The sequence below is a fragment of the Macaca mulatta genome, chromosome 13, assembly GCF_049350105.2.
Source record: "Macaca mulatta isolate MMU2019108-1 chromosome 13, T2T-MMU8v2.0, whole genome shotgun sequence".
NCBI lineage: Eukaryota > Metazoa > Chordata > Mammalia > Primates > Cercopithecidae > Macaca > Macaca mulatta.
The window spans coordinates 63446213-63464376 of NC_133418.1; the positions used below are offsets into that span (position 1 = coordinate 63446213).

Here is an 18164-nt window from a genome sequence, read left to right on the forward strand (position 1 = left end):
CAGTATGTGTAGATTCTGGGAAGGCATATTAGGAAGTGCTGTCATTATCGTAAAGATGTTCCAATTTTTGTTCTTCTTTACCACATGCCACAGTTACTTCAGGTGACATTATTCTGAATGAGCTATTCCCAATTGAATTTTGAAACTCAGTGAAAATAATGCAAAGACTTTTTTATGCTTATTTTTGAGATTATGAAGGCTGTCCGCAAAGTGTGACATTATCTCTGTGTTAGAACTGAGTATATATATGAATGAGTTTTAGTGTGTATAAACTAAATCACTTAACAGACCCAAGACAGAGCTACAAATATAACTTTTGCCATCTTAAATTTCAACTGCTGACTTTAACAAAAACTGTACTTGTAGCTGTACCTCCCGTAAGTTTGTATGATATAGATACACAATGCATGGTAGATGTTTTTATTTATGTCCTCTGATTTGGGTCTATGCACATCTTCAGAATTGAAACCTGTATCAGACAGGTTTCAGTTATTACCTGAATAAAATGTTCATTAAATCACATACATATGTATTTTCATTTTTCGTTTCATTTTTTTTTTTGAGATAGGCTTGCTCTGTCTCTAAGACTGGAGTGCAGTAGTGCGATCACGTCTCACTGTAGCCTTGACCTCCCGGGCTCAAGCAACTCTCCCACTACAGCCTCCTGAGTAGTTGGGACTGCAGCCACATACCACCATGCCTGGCTGATTTTTGTATTTTTCATAGAGATGAGGTTTCGCCGTGTTCCCCAGGCTGGTCTCAAACTTCTGAGCTCAAGCTGTCTGCCTGCCTTGGCTTCCCAAATTACTGAGCCGCCGTGTCCAGCCAAATTATTATATATTTTTATTTTTTTAAATTATCGCTAAAAATTCAAGCTGATCTGTTTCCTTCCACAGTGTTTTCAGTAACGTTTATTTAAATTTAAGAAAATCTGTGAATTATCACACTAAATTAGCTTTGTGTTTTCCCCTACCCTCCCGAAGATGCCCCAGCTAAAACCTGAAACAATTAGCATGACTGGCTTAAACCTGTTTCAGCATCTCTGTAACTTGGCTCGATTGGCTACCAGTGCCTACGATGGTGGTTCAAATTCTGAGGTAAGGATTTAGACTTACTTTATTAGGCAACTTTATTCCTCAAATTATATTATCAAATTTGGTTACCAAATTGTTTTTCTACAAAGCATAGAATTTACTACTTGTGCAATGCAATTGGGTTGGTTGGTTTGTTTTGAAATGGAGTCTAGCTCTGTCGCCCAGGCTAGAGTGCAGTGGTGCGATTTAAGCTCACTGCAGCCTCCACCTCCCAGATTCAAGCGATTCTCCAGCCTCAGCCCCCCAAGTAGCTGGGATTACAGACACTTGCCACCATGCCTCGCTAATTTTTGTGTTTTTGGTAGAGGCGGGGTTTTACTATGTTACTCAGGCTAGTCTCGCACTCCTGACCTTAAGTGATCTGCCTGCCTTGGCCTCCCAAAGTGCTGGAATTACAGGCATGAGCCAACATGCTCAGCCTAATTCTGTTCTCTGGTTTCAAAAGTTTTATAAAGCAAATTTATTTTTCAGTACCAAAGATAACATTGGGTGTGCTTAATGAAAACCTGTTACATGTTTCTTGATTTATAAAGTGGTCATGTGAGTATTCTTTGATTCTCCTAGACATTCCTAGATAATACAGCCAAATATTTTACTTCAAATAAAAGATTGATTTGTCTCAAATACGATTTTTATGCCATTTGGTTCAGCCTGGGCAACAGAGCAAGACTCTATCTGAAAAAACAAAAATAAGAATAATTTTATCTCTTAGCAAATTTGGGGAAATTTTTTAAGAAAGGAAAAAGAATAAATTAAAAAAAATTTTTATTGTTTGTATTTTTTGAGATGGAGTCTGGCTCTGTCACCTAGGCAGGAGTGCAGTGGTGTGATCTCAGCTCACTGCAACCTCCACCTCCTGGGTTCTAGCAATTATCTTGCCCCAGTTTCCTGTAGTAGCTGGGAATACAGGGGTGTGCCACCATGCCTGGCTAATTTTTGTATTTTTAGTATAGACGGGGCTGGTTTCGAACTCCTGACCTCAGGTGATCCCACCCACCTTGGCCTCCCGAAGTGCTGGGATTACAGGCATGAGCCACTGCACCAGGCCATTATGATTAGTTTTTTTGAGACGGCGTCTTGCTCTGTCACCCAGGTTGGAGTACAGTGCCACAGTCTCGGCTCACTGTAGGCTCCGCCTCCCGGGTTCATGCCATTCTCCTGTCTCAGCCTCCTGAGTAGTTGGGACAACAGGTGTGTGCCACCACGCCCAGCTAATTTTTGTATTTTTTTTTTTTTTTTTTTTTTGAGACGGAGTCTTGCTATGTCACCCAGGTTGGAGTGCAGTGGGACAATCTCGGCTCACTGCAAGCTCTGCCTTTTGGGTTCACGCCATTCTCCTGCCTCAGCCTCCTGAGTAGCTGGACCTACAGGCGCCCGCCACCACACCTGGCTAGTTTTTTGTATTTTTTTAGTAGAGACGGGGTTTCACCGGGTTAGCCAGGATGGTCTCGATCTCCTGACCTCATGATCTGCCCACCTCGGCCTCCCAAAGTGCTGGGATTACAGGCTTGAGCCACCGCACCCGGCCTAATTTTTGTATTTTTAGTAGAGTTGGGTTTTCACCATATTGGCCAGACTAGTCTCGAACTCCTGACCTCAAGTTTTCCACCTGCCTTGGCCTCCCAAACTGCTAGGATTATAGATATGAGCCACTATGCCTGGCCAGAATAATTTTAGTTGTATCTAAAATGCTTTTATTTTATTTTCCTACTGCCTTCTTTTCTCGTCTGAGTAGGTTTTTCAGTGTTTTTTAGTCCTCACTCTTGCTTCTGTATCACTTTGATAACTTTTTTTTTTTTTTTTTGGAGATGGAGTCTTGCTCTGTCATCCAGGCTGGAGTCCAGTGGCACAATCTCAGCTCACTGCAACCTCTGCCTCCCAGGTGCAATCAATTCTCCTGCCTCAACCTCCAGAGTAGCTGGGATGACAGGAACATGCCTCCACGCCTGGCTTTTTTTTTTTTTAAAGTAGAGACGGGGTTTCACTGTGCTGGCCAGGCTCAAACTCCAGGCTCAGGCAATCCGCCTGCCTCAGCCTCCCAAAGTGCTGGGATTAGAGGCGTGAGCCACTGTGCCCGGCCCACTATGATGATTTTCAATTTGGTAATTTCAGACAACTAAACATATTTGATTTACCTAAGAAGTAGTCATGCTCTATTATGAAATAATACTACCTTTTTAAAGAAGGTGACATTAACACTAAAGTTGTTCAGCTGCCAACATAGAAGGACATCTTTGCCCAACTTTTGAAAGTTCCACTCCCTACTTTTTCTGCAGTTTTTAGTGAAACCTTTTTTTTTTTTTTTTTTTTTTTTTGGTCATCTCATGGTTAACATCATAAATTTGAGTGAGGCTGGACGCAGTGGCCCCACGCCTGTAATTCCACCTTTTTGGGAGACCTAGGCGAGTGAATCAGCTGAGGTAGGGAGTTCGAGACCAGCCTGGCCAACATGGTGAAACCCTGTCTCTACTAAAATACAGAAAAATTAGCCAGACGTTGTGGCGCATGCCTGTAATCCCAGCTACTTGGGAGGCTAAGGCATGAGAATCCCTGGAATCCTGGGAGGCAGACGTTGTAGTGAGCCAAGATTGTGCCACTGCACTCCAGTCTGGGCAAGTGAGTGAGACCCTGTTCTCAAAAAAAAAAAAAAAAAAAAAAAAAAAAAGAGTGAGAACTTGAGTTAGCATATCTTGTTAATATTCTGTGAATACCAGAAGGCAATGGTTTTATCAGTGTAAGTTGGATGGATTCATTGAAGCATTGTGCTCATTATTGTATTTGTTTTTTATTCCTTTGTGGTATGTTTTTCAGGACTAGAATTTTCCTACTATGTAGTCACAACTTGTGAGTTAAATATTATGTATATATTGTTAGCTGCTGTGTAAATAGTTTTTAGAATTAGTACAGGTGTATTTCATCAATTGAGGAAATTCTTAAATCATTTATTTTTGTTATTTAATAGCTGAATAATAGGAGTTGCCTATGATTTTTACTTTTGATACTTCAGTCTTACGATGAGTTACATAGTTTGACAGACAAAATTTAGAGGTATCATATTTTTCTTTCTTAGCTGTGTGGTATGGACCAATTTTGGGGCATTGCTTTAAGAGCACAATCTGGTGATGTCAGTCGAGCAGCTATCCAGTATATTAACTCCTATTATATTAATGGTAAGTGATTTGAAATATTGTCTAATAGGTAATTTTTTTTTGAGAGTGTTTCGTTAAGCTAAAATTTTTCTTTGAGACAGCTAAACAAGAATGTAAGGCTAATATATGTGTCTAAACATTGTCTTTCAGGTAAAACGGGTTTGGAGAAGGAGCAAGAATTTATTAGTAAGTGCATGGAGAGTCTTATGATAGCTTCTAGCAGTCTTGAGCAGGAATCACACTCAAGTCTTATGGTTATAGAAAGAGGACTCCTTATGCTGAAGACACATCTGGAAGCGTTTAGGAGAAGGTAATTTTTTAAATATCACACTGTTAGAATGAATTTCATTTTTATTCCTGACATATCCAGAAATATTCTTAAAGTGAATCTAAAGTTTTTGTTGGGGTCAGGTAGAAAGCATAATTTACCAAAATGAAGGGTCAGTAATAGAAGTAATTTTTATTAAGAGTATATACCATGTTGCCTTGGAATAGGCAATACGGGTTCCTGATAAATATTGCAGAGCTTTAATAATAATTAGAGTTTGAGCAGATATGCATGAATAAGAATCGTTAGAATTCCATCTCTAAGAAAGTATTGACTTTGATTAAAAAGGCAGAACACCACTACTAAAAAAAAGTTTCTCTCAAACTCTTACCAAGAACATCAAATAATCTCATAGTTGAATCAAGTTGAGTCATATGTTTCATTTGCTGTTTTTTTTTTCTTCCTGGACTAGGAGACAGTATTTTAATTTTGAATTTCCATTTACCATGGAAACATGACCAAAAAATTCTGTTAATGAATATCTGTATAATTAATTTAGACATAACCTGTGTAATACAGAAATAAAGCAAATTAATATTTATGAATATATCGACTGAAATGAAAGGTGAGTAGATAGTTTTAAGAAATTCTATTTGTTAAAAATCATTATGAGCAAATGTAAAAGTACTAAGAACTGTGTTGAAAAAAATTGTTAAAATTAGTAACTTTTTTCAACTTCAGATCTTAGTTTGATATTGAAAAGTGATACAATTGATATTTATTGACATTTTTAAAGTATCAAGAAATATTGCATAGTAAAGATATTTTATACATTCCCTATAAATAACATGCTTCCATGATTTGAAACATTTGGACATTATGAAATTCTTTATTTTGATTAAGATTGCAATTCATGGAAATTCCGCTTAAAGAATTCCTTGTGTTTTTTATGAATGTGGAAGGGAACTCGTTTTTTTGCACAGAAACTTTATACTGCCTTATAACTTTAACCACTTAAAAAGATAAAGTGTTAAAAAGAGCAAATGTGGTGGTGTATCTTATTCAAATTAATACATATTATAAAATTAAGATATTACACTGTGATGTAGAAAATGAAAGTCTGCTATAATTGCTGTCTTCCTCGTGGAGATACTGTTAATGATATCCATACTTCCAGAATTTTTTCTATGCTATAGGATCTACAGACAACAAACCAATAAGGTCCTGTTGATTCACACCCTTAGTCCTTTCACAATATTACCAGTGTCTAAAATAAGTACTTACTTTAAGTCTTTAAAAATTACTCGTTTTTTGATTGTTCAGTGGTGGTTTTGTAAATTTAATGAATTTGAGTCCAAAAATTCCTTCTCAGATGTACAGATTTTTTTCTAACTCAGTTGTGAAAAAAAAATTATGTTCTTGATATGTTTTTATTTGTTCATGTTTTTGCTGAAAGTTAATGTTGATGTTAAATAGTTTATATAAAAATGTTTTGTTACTAGTAGAATAACTAGGATATGGGTAAAATTGAACAGTCACAAAACTAAGCAGTAGTTAAATTTACCTAGGTATTTTTCATGCAAAATTTTGTTCTTGATGTGCTTAGTGCTATTATTAATTGAAGATTGACTAACATCTGTAGATTGAAAAAAAGAATTGTTTTTTGTGTTCTGTATATTAAGGGAATAAACAATAATGTCTTAAATTGTTTTCTTTTTAAAAAGAGATAAAGTTATAATCTTAAATAGTGGTTCCAGCCAGAAATGTTTTTGTTTCCCAAAATGTAGTATATAATCCCTGGAGACACTTCTGATTATCACAGCAAGGGAGCATGTTGTTGGTATCTGGTGAGATGCTGTTGAATATGAGAGCATGAGATATAGCCTCCTTCACCCCTATTCATCTCTGCCTTCTGATAACAACAAATTATTAATTGGGCCTAAAATGTCAGTAATGCCACTGTGGAGAAACTCTGGTCTTCCAATATGTAGCAGGAAACATTGTTTTAAGATTACTCTTTTGCTCATACATCAGATCATGTGGAAATTAGACAAGTTCATTCATTCCCTCAGTTTTTATCCTATTCCGAATTTGCTGATTAGTTTTAGACTTTTTTTTTTTTTTTAACTAAATTCAGGTACCTGAATTTATCAAAGTGATACAGAAGCAAGAGTTAGGACTAAAAAACACTGAAAAACCTACTCAGACGAGAAAAGAAGGCAGTAGGAAAATAAAATAAAAGCATTTTAGATACAACTAAAATTATTCTGGCCAGGCATAGTGGCTCATATCTATAATCCTAGCAGTTTGGGAGGCCAAGGCAGGTGGAAAACTTGAGGTCAGGAGTTCGAGACTAGTCTGGCCAATATGGTGAAAACCCAACTCTACTAAAAATACAAAAATTAGGTACCTGAATTTAGTTAAAAAAAAAAAAAAAAAAAAAAGGTATGTCTGAAAATTACTTAGAAAATTGTTTAGTGATTATCATGCTGGGTGCCTGTTTCCTTTAAAATACAAGTCTTTGTAATTCACTTTATAATTTTAACAGCCATGAATTGACTCTCAAATTCTATTAGGCTGGTTAGTATATATTACTAGAATGTTTCTGTCCCTGAAAAATTTTTCTTAATATGTTTTTTCCTTCTGAATGTAGGAATCACAGCTTGCTATTTCATTTACTGGATTAGTTTTTTTTTTTTTTTTTTTTTTTAAATTCCCCCTGACTCTCCTACTAATATTTCTGTTCTCTCTATTAAAAAAAAAACATACAAAAAAAAAACTGGCCTTAAGGAGATTGTTTTTTTCCTCAGTAATTTCTCTTGGTGACTATTTTGTTAGGAGCTCTTAGTTGTTGTTATGCATTTAGCTTTGATTCAGTGTGATGAATCTGAACTTAAATTTGTTGCTGTAGAATAAATTGGAACGAACTTAGAACTTCTTTTGGACTTTTCCAGTCTGTAAGATGATAAAAGCTTGCATAACATTAAAATGGTTTAAAATGGCATAAAATGGTATCCTTTCTATTTGTTGTTTTTGTCATGTTTTAGGTTTGCATATCATCTGAGACAGTGGCAAATTGAAGGCACTGGTATTAGTAGTCATTTGAAAGCACTGAGTGACAAACAGTCTCTGCCGCTAAGGGTTGTATGCCAGCCAGCTGGACTTCCTGACAAGGTACTTACATAGTTTTAATTTCGAAGTTGATAACATTTCCCAGGTCAAATATATGTTCTTTTTGTATTTTTAAATTGGTTGCATCTCATATTTCAGATGACTATTGAAATGTATCCTAGTGACCAGGTAGCAGATCTTAGGGCTGAAGTAACTCATTGGTATGAAAATTTACAGAAAGAACAAATAAACCAACAAGCTCAGCTTCAGGAGTTTGGTCAAAGCAACCGAAAAGGAGAGTTTCCTGGTAAGCCCTTCAATTCAAATTTTCTCTTTCTCTTTCTCTCTTTCTTTCTTTCTTTCTCTTTTTTTCTTTCTTTTTCTTTCTCTCTTCTCTCTTCTCTTTTTTCTTTTCTTGGTTGTATCATATAGCAACTGTCTTGGTTTGTCTTGTGTTGCTATGACAATACTACAAACTAGGTAAAGAACAGAATTTGGGAAGTCCAAGATCAAGGTACCAGCATCTGGTGAGGGCTCGCTCCTCTCTGCTTTCAAAGTGGCAGCTTGAATGCTGCCTCCTCACAGGCAGAGGGTGAAAGGGTGAAAAAGGAACAGACTCCCTCCATCAGACCCTTTTATAATGTCATTAATTCATTCATGGCCTCTCCAAAGGCCCCACCTCTAAAACCTGTTGCATTGGAGTCGAATGTTCAATATGAGTTTTCAGAGAGAACAAAAAAATTCAAACCAAAGTAGCAACTTTGAAGTTTTACTTTGAAGGTTCACCGTCCATGTTCATGGCTCCCCTTACCCTCCCCTCCCTTTAGTACCATTCATTCTTAGATAAGCTGTTGAGAGTTGCTTCAGATGCTATTTGCAAAAAATTCTTTTGTTTCTCAAAAAATTCTATTTTAGACTTCTGATGTGATCATAAAATCTTGAAATTTATTTCATAAGCAATTTGGGAATTTTTGGTAAATTTAAATTTCCATATACTACTCATCCACTTTAACCCAACAGTTTTTTTCATATATTTCATTTTCATTTTTTCTGAGTATATAAAAATAACACACCTTCATGTCCCACCTGTGCATCTCTCCTTGCCTACCAAAAGTATCTTAAGAAATTTTTCACATAGGCCTAATATATATATATATATATATTTCTCCTAATGTATGTTTCTGATCTCTTTCCAGAGATACCAAGATATAACGTAAGAATACACACACACACACACACACACACGTATATGTAAAACACAAATGGTGGAATTCCATCTTTACTGTTCTGTTTGCTTGTAGGGCATATCATTATCTTAGAAAACACTTCATGTTAGTTCATGTAGAAAGTTACTTCATTCTTTTTGAGATCTGCATAGTTCACTATATAGTAATAACTTGCTTCATTTTCCCTGTTCTCTACGAATGGACATTTAGATTGTTTTCATTATTTTGCTGTTACAAACAATGTGACAGAGAATATCTTTGTCTCTACATTATTTCATGTATGTTGGATAAATACCTCATTATGGAATTTCTGAATCCAAATGTATCTACTTTCATTAGGTTGAAATGTAGTGTGTGTAAAGTGTATGAAAATAATAAAGTGAAAATCCATGTACCTACCATCCAGGTTAAGAACTGGAACGTTAGTAGAAGCTACTGTTGTGTCCCTACCCAATAACATAATTTCCACTTCTCCTTAACACTGTCTTGATTTTTGAATTTGTTTTTTTAGTGTTGTTTATAGCCTTACCTCCATGTATGTGTTTTTATTTAGTTTTGTGAAACAGTTTAGCAACCACAAACCTAGTGGATAAAGAAAAAGGGACATATGGCTACTATTAGATACAGGATTGCAGAAGATGACAAGTTATAAACCTTCCCTACAGATATGTATAGCCTAATTTGGGGATATCAGTGGGAAAGTTCTCAAGTATATGTCTCAGCACAGTTAAGACATATCCTATTGCTATAATGTTGATAAAAATACTGGAATATCCAACAGAAATGTTTTCATAGAATTTGTATTTTCTTTTTCTAAGCTCTTCATGATCTACAGTAACTCTCAGGAGTAGGTCAAAGCAGAATTTCTTCTGTAGGATGAAATGAATGTCCTCTACTGATTCAAGCAGTAGTACATGGAGGTGAGAGCAGGAACCTCCCTAGCACTTGGTAAAGACGGTCCACATACAGATAAGAATCTGGACCAGGTTCATTGTCCATTCTTTTGTAACATAGAGAAGATAGTACAGTGGCAGCAGGGGTCTTGGTCATGATAACCCTCAATGCGTTTCTCCAAAGTCATACTGATCTTACTAATTGTCCTCCAAATTTGGTGCACAGCAGTCATTGTGTGATATCTTTTATCATCCTTCTGGTGATTCTCTTCTCTCCTATGTTGGGTATTCTGTTTCCATTATCCATACCTTTCTCGTTACTGGTTGACTGTGTGTGTGTGTGTTTCTGGAATACAAGAGAGTGTTCTATTCAGTGGTTTCTTGTGATAAGATTGTCGGGGTAATGTTTTTTATTCCTTGCATGATTAATAATATGTATCTCATGTTTTCATACCCAAATGATAAATTAGCTGGGTATAGAATTTTAAGTTGGAAATAATTTTGTTGCAGAATTTTAGAGGTGCTTCTCCATTGTTTCTTGCTTTCATTGTTGCTGTTGAATTCTGAAGCCATTCTGATTTCTGATATTTTTTACATACAGTATGTCTTTTTTTTTTTTTGAGATAGTCTCCCTCTGTCACCCAGGCTGGAGCGCAGTGGCATGATCATGGCTTACTGCAACCTTCATGTTCAAGTGATTCTCCCACCTCAGCCCCCTGAGTAGCTGGGGCTGCAGGCAGGTGCTACCATTCCCGGCTAATTTTTTGTATGTTTAGTAGAGACAGGTTTTCACCATGTTGCCTAGGCTGGTCTCAAACTCCTGAGCTCAAACTTTCTGCCCACTTAGGCCTCCCGAAGTGCTGGGATTACAGGCATGAGCCACCATGCCCAGCTAACATGCAGTATTTTTTCTTGTAGACATTAATCAGTCTTCACTTTTTTCTTAGTGTTCTGGACCTGAGTATAGGTCTTTTTTCAGTGATTGTGATGGGTTTTCCTCAGTATTTACGTATTTAGGTATTTAGCGTTGGGCCCTTTCAGTTTGGCAGATTATAATTTTCAGTTTGGAGAAATTTTCTTGAAATGGTTCATAGATTTCTTGTCTTCTGTTTTATCATTTTCTCTCTTTATGGAGCATATCCATTATCTAGATGTTTTGTCTCTAAGACTCTCCCTAATTTCTGTGTTTCTTTTTATAAGTTTTAACTCAAGTTCCTGAGAGATGTTCTCAATATTATTTTGCAGTCTTTCTACTGAGTTTTTCATTTCTACTGTCATACTTTCAATATCTAAGAGCTCTTTTTTCTCTGAAAAAATATGCCTATTTTTAAAGTTGAAATACCTTTTTGAGATTAACATTTTGCTTAATTGTTGAATTTTGCTTTTTTTGGTTCATTCTGTTGGTGTCTACATTTTAGTGTTTAGATTATTTACATTCAATGTAAATATTTTCTATTTGTCCCATCTCTTCAGTTTCTTTTTTAGCACATATTTAGCACTTCTGACACTTTGCATTCCTGTGCATAGATCTGAGTTTCTCTTTGGTTTCTTTTCCACCTTTCTTTCTGTTATTTTATTTTATTTTTATTTATTTATTTTTTTGAAACAGGGTCTCACTCTGTCACCCGGGCTGGAGTGAAGTGGCATAATCATGGTTCACCACAGCCTTAACCTCCCGTTCTCAGGTGATCCTCCCACCTCAGTCTCCTGAGTAGCTGGGACTACAGGTGCCAGCCATCATGCCCAGCTGATTTTTGTATTTTTTGTAGAGACAGGGTTTTGCCATATTGCCCAGGCTGGTCTTGAACTCCTGGGCTCAAGCGATTCTCTCACCTTGCCGCCCAAAGTCCTAGGATTACAGGGGTGACCCACTGCGCTGGACCTCTTCCCCTTCCTTCTAATAAACTTTCGTTAAAGCTTTGTACGCTAGGTGTTCCGGTGACAAATTTTCTCAAGCTTTTGTTTGTCTAGAAAAAAGTTTATTTAAAAATGTTTATTTTGCCTTCATTGTTGATGGGTAGTTTCACTGGACATCGAATTCTAGGTCATGAGGTTTTTTTATCCTCTTTCAGAACTTTAAAATTGTTGTTCTGTTATTATTTGGCTTGCAAAGTTTGTGACCTGAGTCGGTGGCTTTCCTTATCTTTTGTCCTTTAAAGCCGACGATGGAGGAAAGAAAAAGGATATAAAGCTTTTTCTTTAACATTGATTTTCAGCATTTTGATTATGAGTGTGCCTTTGTGTTTGAGATCTGGGTTTAGTTTACCTTCTCAGATCTGTGAGTTTATAACTTTTATCAAACTTAGAAAAGGTTAGCAATTATATAGTGCTTCATTTTTTCCTCTTTTTCTTCTCTCCTTACCCTTTTAATTTCTGAGCCTATAATGTTTCTAGGCTGTTGGTTAAGGTGTTGCATATTTCTGAGGTACTGTTCCTTTTCTTTCTTCCTTTTGTTTTTTGTGTGTGAGGGTTAGATGTTAATCTTACTCTTACGCTAAATCTTTTTGTGATGTATCTTTTTTTGGGGCTTACTGTTCATCACGAGTTTATTTCGTGGTCACCTTGCAAACTTTATTGGTACGATCTCCTTTTTTTCTCCTTGTCAGTTTATGTCTGTAAATTTTTTTTTTCCTTGAGTCTCGCACTGTTGCCCAGGCTGGAGTGCAGTGGCGCGATATCAGCTCACTGCAACCTCTGCCTTCGGGTTCAAGCGATTTTCCTGCCTCAGCCTCCCAAGGAGCCGCAACTACAGGTGCATGCCACCACACCCTGCTAAGTTTTGTATTTTTGGTAGAGACAGGGTTTCTTCATACTGGCCAGGCTGGTCTCGAACTCCTGACCTCATGATCGACCTACCTCGGCCTCCCAAAGTGCTGGGATTACAGGCGTGAGCCACCACACCCGTCCTATCTCTGTAAAATTTTTAAAATTTATTTTATTGGAGTTGTAAAGGGGAAAAATTACATGTGTGTTTTCAGTATTCAATTAGAAATCGAGAGTTTTTAAGATTTCATTTCGTCTTGAAACATTAATTTTTTTAAAAAGGTAAAAATTCTGTTTAGAACTGATAAGGAATAAGTAGCTCTTATGTTAAAAAGATCTTCTCAAAAGTAATAAAAGATAGAAAGCAGCTCAATGTATTATAAAATCCAATTCAGCCATAATAGTCAACATTAATGTGTTGTCATTGTCCATCCAGTGTGCTATATAAAAATACCATAAACGGGGTAGCTTATAAACAAAGGAAATTTATTTCTCATGGTCTGGAACCTGGGAATTCCAAGATCAAGGTGCCGGCAGATTCAGTGTCTAGTGACAGCTTTCTCAGAGATGGTGCTTTATTGCTGTGTCTTCATGTGGTAAAAGGCTGAAGCAAGCTCCTTTGGACCTCTTTTGTAGAGACACCACTCCCATTGATGGAGGACTCTGCCTAATACCTAATAACCTCTGAAAGATCCCACTTCCAAAATATCATCACCTTGATAATTAGGATTCGACATACGAATTTGGGGAACACATATGTTCAGACCATAACACTTGTCATTAACACACAGAATATTGGCCTATCTCACATCAAATACAGGCCATTATGCTAAATAAAATGCTAGTCATTGCATAACTTTTGGAACAAAGTTATGCATGCTTAATTAGAGTAGCAATTAATCATGACTAAGTGTTTTAATATTGCAAATATTAATAATTACATTTAATTGTCTCACCAAGTTAGACATTTAATAAAAATCTACCAAAGCTTTGCTAGGCACGGTAGCTCATGCCTGTAATCCCAAGGCTTTAAGGCTGAGGCAGGTGGATCATTTGTGGTCAGGAGTTCAAGACCAGCCTGGCCAACATGGCAAAACCCTGTCTCTGCTAAAAATATAAAAATTAGCTGGGCCTGGTGGTGTGCACCTGTAATCCCAGCTACTTGGGAGGCTGAGGCATGAGAATCGCTTAAGCCCGGGAGGTGGAGGTTGCAGTGAGCCAAGATCATGCCACTGCACTCCAGCCTGGGTGACAGAGCGAGACTCTGTCTTAAAAAAAAAAAATTACCAAAGTATTAATGGCTCACGCCAGTAATCCCAACACTTTGGGAGGCCGAGGTGGGCAGATTATGAGGTCAGAAGATCGAAACCAACCATCCTGGCTAACACGGTGAAACCCCATCTCTACTAAAAAATACAAAAAATTAGCCGGGCGTGGTGGCGAGCGCCTGTAGTCCCAGCTACTTGGGAGGCTGAGGCAGGAGAATGGTGTGAACTCGGGAGGCGGAGCTTGCAGTGAGCAGAGATAGTGCCAGTGCACTCCAGCCTAGGTGACAGAGCGAGACTCCCATCTCAAAAAAAAAAAAAAAAAGTTTAATACAGAATTTCTGTCTATCCAGTAGCCAAAGCTTTTCTTAATGAACACGCTGCTTTATAAGCATTTACTTTTCTTTTAGTTTTGTATGATACAAAACGATACAAATTTATAACATAAAAAATAATAAATTTATAAAAATCAATAAATCAATAAAATACATAATAAATGAATAAAATATACTGTAAAAAAGTATAGCTATTAGATTATTCAGTTATAATTTGTGAGCAACATGATGAATCGGGCACTAAGAAATCAAGTATACAATAGCAATTTTTAAATGTTATGATATTCTGGCTGGGTGTGGTGGCTCATGCCTGTAATCCCAGCACTTTGGGTGACCGAGGCAGGCAGATCACTTGAGGTCAAGAGTTCGAGACCAGCCTGGCCAACATGGTCAAACCCGTCTCTACTAAAAACACAGAAATTAGTTAGGTGTGATGGTGCACGCCTGTAGTCACAGGTATTCAGGAGGCCAAGACTGGAGAATTGCTTGAACCCAGGAGGCAGAGGTTGCACTGAGCTGAGGTTGAGCCACTGCACTCCAGCCTGGGTGACAGAGTGTCTCAAAAAAAAAAAAAAAAGAAAATTATGATATTATGAGGTCTTTGTAAAATGTGAGAATAAAACTTTTTGAGGTAATTGAACTGCTGAGTAAATTGAAATAGCATGCCTCTGTACAGAATATTGTAAAGATGTTAGGTAAATTTATTTTTTAACATGTTCTATCAAAAATTCCGGGCCGGGCGCGGTGGCTCAAGCCTGTAATCCCAGCACTTTGGGAGGCCGAGACGGGTGGATCACGAGGTCAGGAGATCGAGACCATCCTGGATAACATGGTGAAACCCCGTCTCTACTAAGAAATACAAAAAACTAGCCGGGCGAGGTGGCGGGCGCCTGTAGTCCCAGCTACTCGGGAGGCTGAGGCCGGAGAATGGCGTGAACCCGGGAGGCGGAGCTTGCAGTGAGCTGAGATCCGGCCACTGCACTCCAGCCTGGGCTACAGAGCGAGACTCCGTCTCAAAAAAAAAAAAGAAAAAAAAAATTCCGATGTAATTTTTGTTTAAAATTTGATGAAATTATGGTGAAGTTATCTATATGAATAAACTAAGCAATATTAGAAGTTCTGGGAGGTCAGTAAATTGGTACTTTACAAAAAAAGGAAAAAGAACAAAGTTCTGGGAGAAAAACTCAAGGATAATAGAAAGTTGAACTTCTGTACTAGCTATATAAACATTTAAACCATAATACGATTTTGGTGTGGGAATTGTTAGTTAAATGATACAGAATGGATACCAAAAATCAGTCATATGACTTGTTCAGTTTGGGGAAAGAAAAACCCCTTTTAATATTTAGGGTATGTTTAAAATGTCATATCTGCATTAACAAATGGTAGGAAAATTTAGAAGAAAATAGGATTGTTTGTCAAACCATTTCGAGGGCCAAGATTGAGGGCTAGAAATAATGAGAAAGGGAAAGAATCATAGATTTAGCTACACAATGATTAGCAATTTAGTTATAAAAAAATTGTGCTTAAGGCAAATTGCCAATATGACTCCTCTTGGGAGAAAAACATATTCCTTCTCTGTGTTTGAAATATTTTTTCCACAGACCTTTTTTATGTGAAGGGAAAGGTAATTTTAAAATGTTATATGTCATTATAAAAAGCAATAACCTTACACTCATTTTTCTTGAAAGTAATTGGTGTCCAGTGGAGTTTTTCTATATTGAATGAAATTTAGCAATAGTTTTAAAGTTTAAATTATTCATCAGACATTTAATTTTGCTTACTTTTCGTGCTGTAATCATTTCTTTCCCCCAAAAAACTTGTACATTATACATTACTTAATTTGAATGTGTTCTCCATTTTAGTGCCGGGAATGCATGTGTGAATAAAACAACCTCTGCCCTTGTGGAACTGGGAATTTGTCATTCTTCCTTTCCTTTTTTTTTTTCTTTCTGTTTTTCTTTCCCTTTTTCCTTTGCTTCTGTCTTTTTTTCTCCTTCCCTTCCCGGATAACAAATATGAGGTGTTAATAAGTGCTTTAAAGAAAGATACAGCAGAATAAAGGGTTAATGGTGAAGTGAAGCTTTTAGATTGGGTGGTAAAGCGAAAGCTCCCATTAGATGAGAGAATTGAAAGAGGTGAGAAAATAAGTATCTTGAATTCCTGGAGAGGAATCTTAGTCCTTGAGGTCGTAATATACTTGGTATTTTCAAGAAAGGGCAAGGAAGCCAGTTGACTGAACATAGTGTGAGGTAGGGAAGCTGGTGGGAAATGAAGTTGAAGATGTAGGCCGCAAAAAGGACTTAGTGCATTCTAGAAATGTCTATGCTTAATCTATTGAGTTTTCTCTCTTTACCTTGGATCTGGAGGGTTGGAATTACATTTAAGCTTTACGTGTAGTGTGATTAATTGCTACAACTACATATTCTTATCAGTAAATAAGTTAATTCTTATAAACAAATTCATTTCTATGTTCTGCTGCTTTTAAGGAGGCCTCATGGGACCTGTCAGGATGATTTCATCTGGACACGAGTTAACAACAGATTATGATGAAAAAGCACTTCATGAGCTTGGTTTTAAGGATATGCAGGTACATATATAAAACGTGGTTTGAGTTTTAATGATCTGTTTATAATCATCAGTTGAATAGTCACATGTAGTTTAAAAACAGCTCTTATTACTTTTGTTATATTAAAATTCTAAGTGATTTTATACTTCAGATTCATTGTTTTATTAAACCAAAAGCTTGATCTGCATAAATTTTTTTTCCTGTTTTTTATAGATGGTATTTGTATCTTTGGGTGCACCAAGGAGAGAGCGGAAAGGGGAAGGTGTTCAGCTGCCAGCGTCTTGCCTCCCACCCCCTCAGAAGGACAACATTCCAATGCTTTTGCTTTTACAAGAACCTCATTTAACTACTCTTTTTGATTTATTAGAGATGCTTGCATCATTTAAACCACCCTCAGGAAAAGTAGCAGTGGATGATAGTGAGGTGACTATGTTTCATTTTCACAAATCTTGTTTTGTCTCTCTTTTGAGAGGATATAGTAACTTTAATACAACTATAGATTATAAAATGTTATAAAATACAATTTTCTCACTTTTATTTTTTTGAGACGGTGTCTCACTGTGTTAACCAGGCTGGAGTACAGTGGCATGATCTCAGCTCACTGCAAGCTCCGCCTTCCGGGTTCACGCCATTCTCCTGCCTCAGCCTCCTTTGTAGCTGGGATTACAGGTGCGTGCCACCACAGCCGGCTAATTTTTGTATTTCTAGTAGAGATGGGGTTTCACCATGCTGGTCAGGCTGGTCTTGAACTCCTGACCTTGTGATCCACCCACCTCGGCCTCCCAAATTGCTGGGATTACAGGCATGAGCCACTGTGCCTGGCCCTCAGTAATCTTTTAAGAGTAGTAAAATTGGGCTGGGTGCAGTGGCTCATGCCTGTAATCCTAGCACTTTGGGAGGCTGAAATGGGCAGATCACGAGGTCAGGAATTCAAGACCAGCCTGACCAACATGGTGAAACCCCGTCTCTACTGAAAATACAAAAATTAGCTGGGCATGGTGGCACGCGCCTGTAATCCCAGCTACTCCAGAGGCTGAGGCAGGATAGTCGCTTGAATCCAGGAGGCAGAGGTTGCAGTGAGCTGAGATTGTGCCACTATACTCCAGCCTGGACAACAGAGCAAGACACCACCTCAAAACAAAAACAAAAACAAAAGGTAAAATTAAGAACCCATTTATTTGTTCGTTAACTATTTAAGTACCTAACGTGATGTAGGCATACCGTTTTAATCAAATTATTGTTTATAATACTTTGGTCTAGAAAGGGCTCTCTGAGGGAGACTATATATAATCTGAGCTAGAAGGATGAAAAGCCAGTTAGAAAGATGAGATATGGTCTGGATAGAGTAATCTGGAGAAAGGGTTTCTGGGGAAATGCTTGATAAAAGGAGTTAGGCAGGTTTAGGAAAGGAGAATGTGGAAGAGGATGGGAGAGTAGAATGAGAGGAAAGAAATTGGAAAGGTAGGCAGAGCAAAATAATGTAAACCTTTT

General features: G+C 37.3%; 1 protein-coding gene across 6 annotated transcripts in view; it reads left to right on the forward strand.

Moving 5' to 3' along the window:
- USP34 (ubiquitin specific peptidase 34) overlaps window positions 1-18164 on the forward strand; it is a 288223-nt gene that overhangs the window by 154116 nt on the left and 115943 nt on the right. For 5 of the 6 annotated variants that reach the window (XM_028832452.2, XM_028832455.2, XM_028832453.2 and 2 more), the window contains 7 exons: window positions 984-1097; window positions 4165-4264; window positions 4394-4553; window positions 7559-7685; window positions 7782-7929; window positions 16594-16694; window positions 16887-17096. In XM_028832452.2, coding sequence (XP_028688285.1) covers window positions 984-1097; window positions 4165-4264; window positions 4394-4553; window positions 7559-7685; window positions 7782-7929; window positions 16594-16694; window positions 16887-17096 — 960 coding nt within the window. The remainder of the gene's footprint in view (window positions 1-983; window positions 1098-4164; window positions 4265-4393; window positions 4554-7558; window positions 7686-7781; window positions 7930-16593; window positions 16695-16886; window positions 17097-18164) is intronic. The other variant, XM_077959502.1, reaches the window with a different exon arrangement.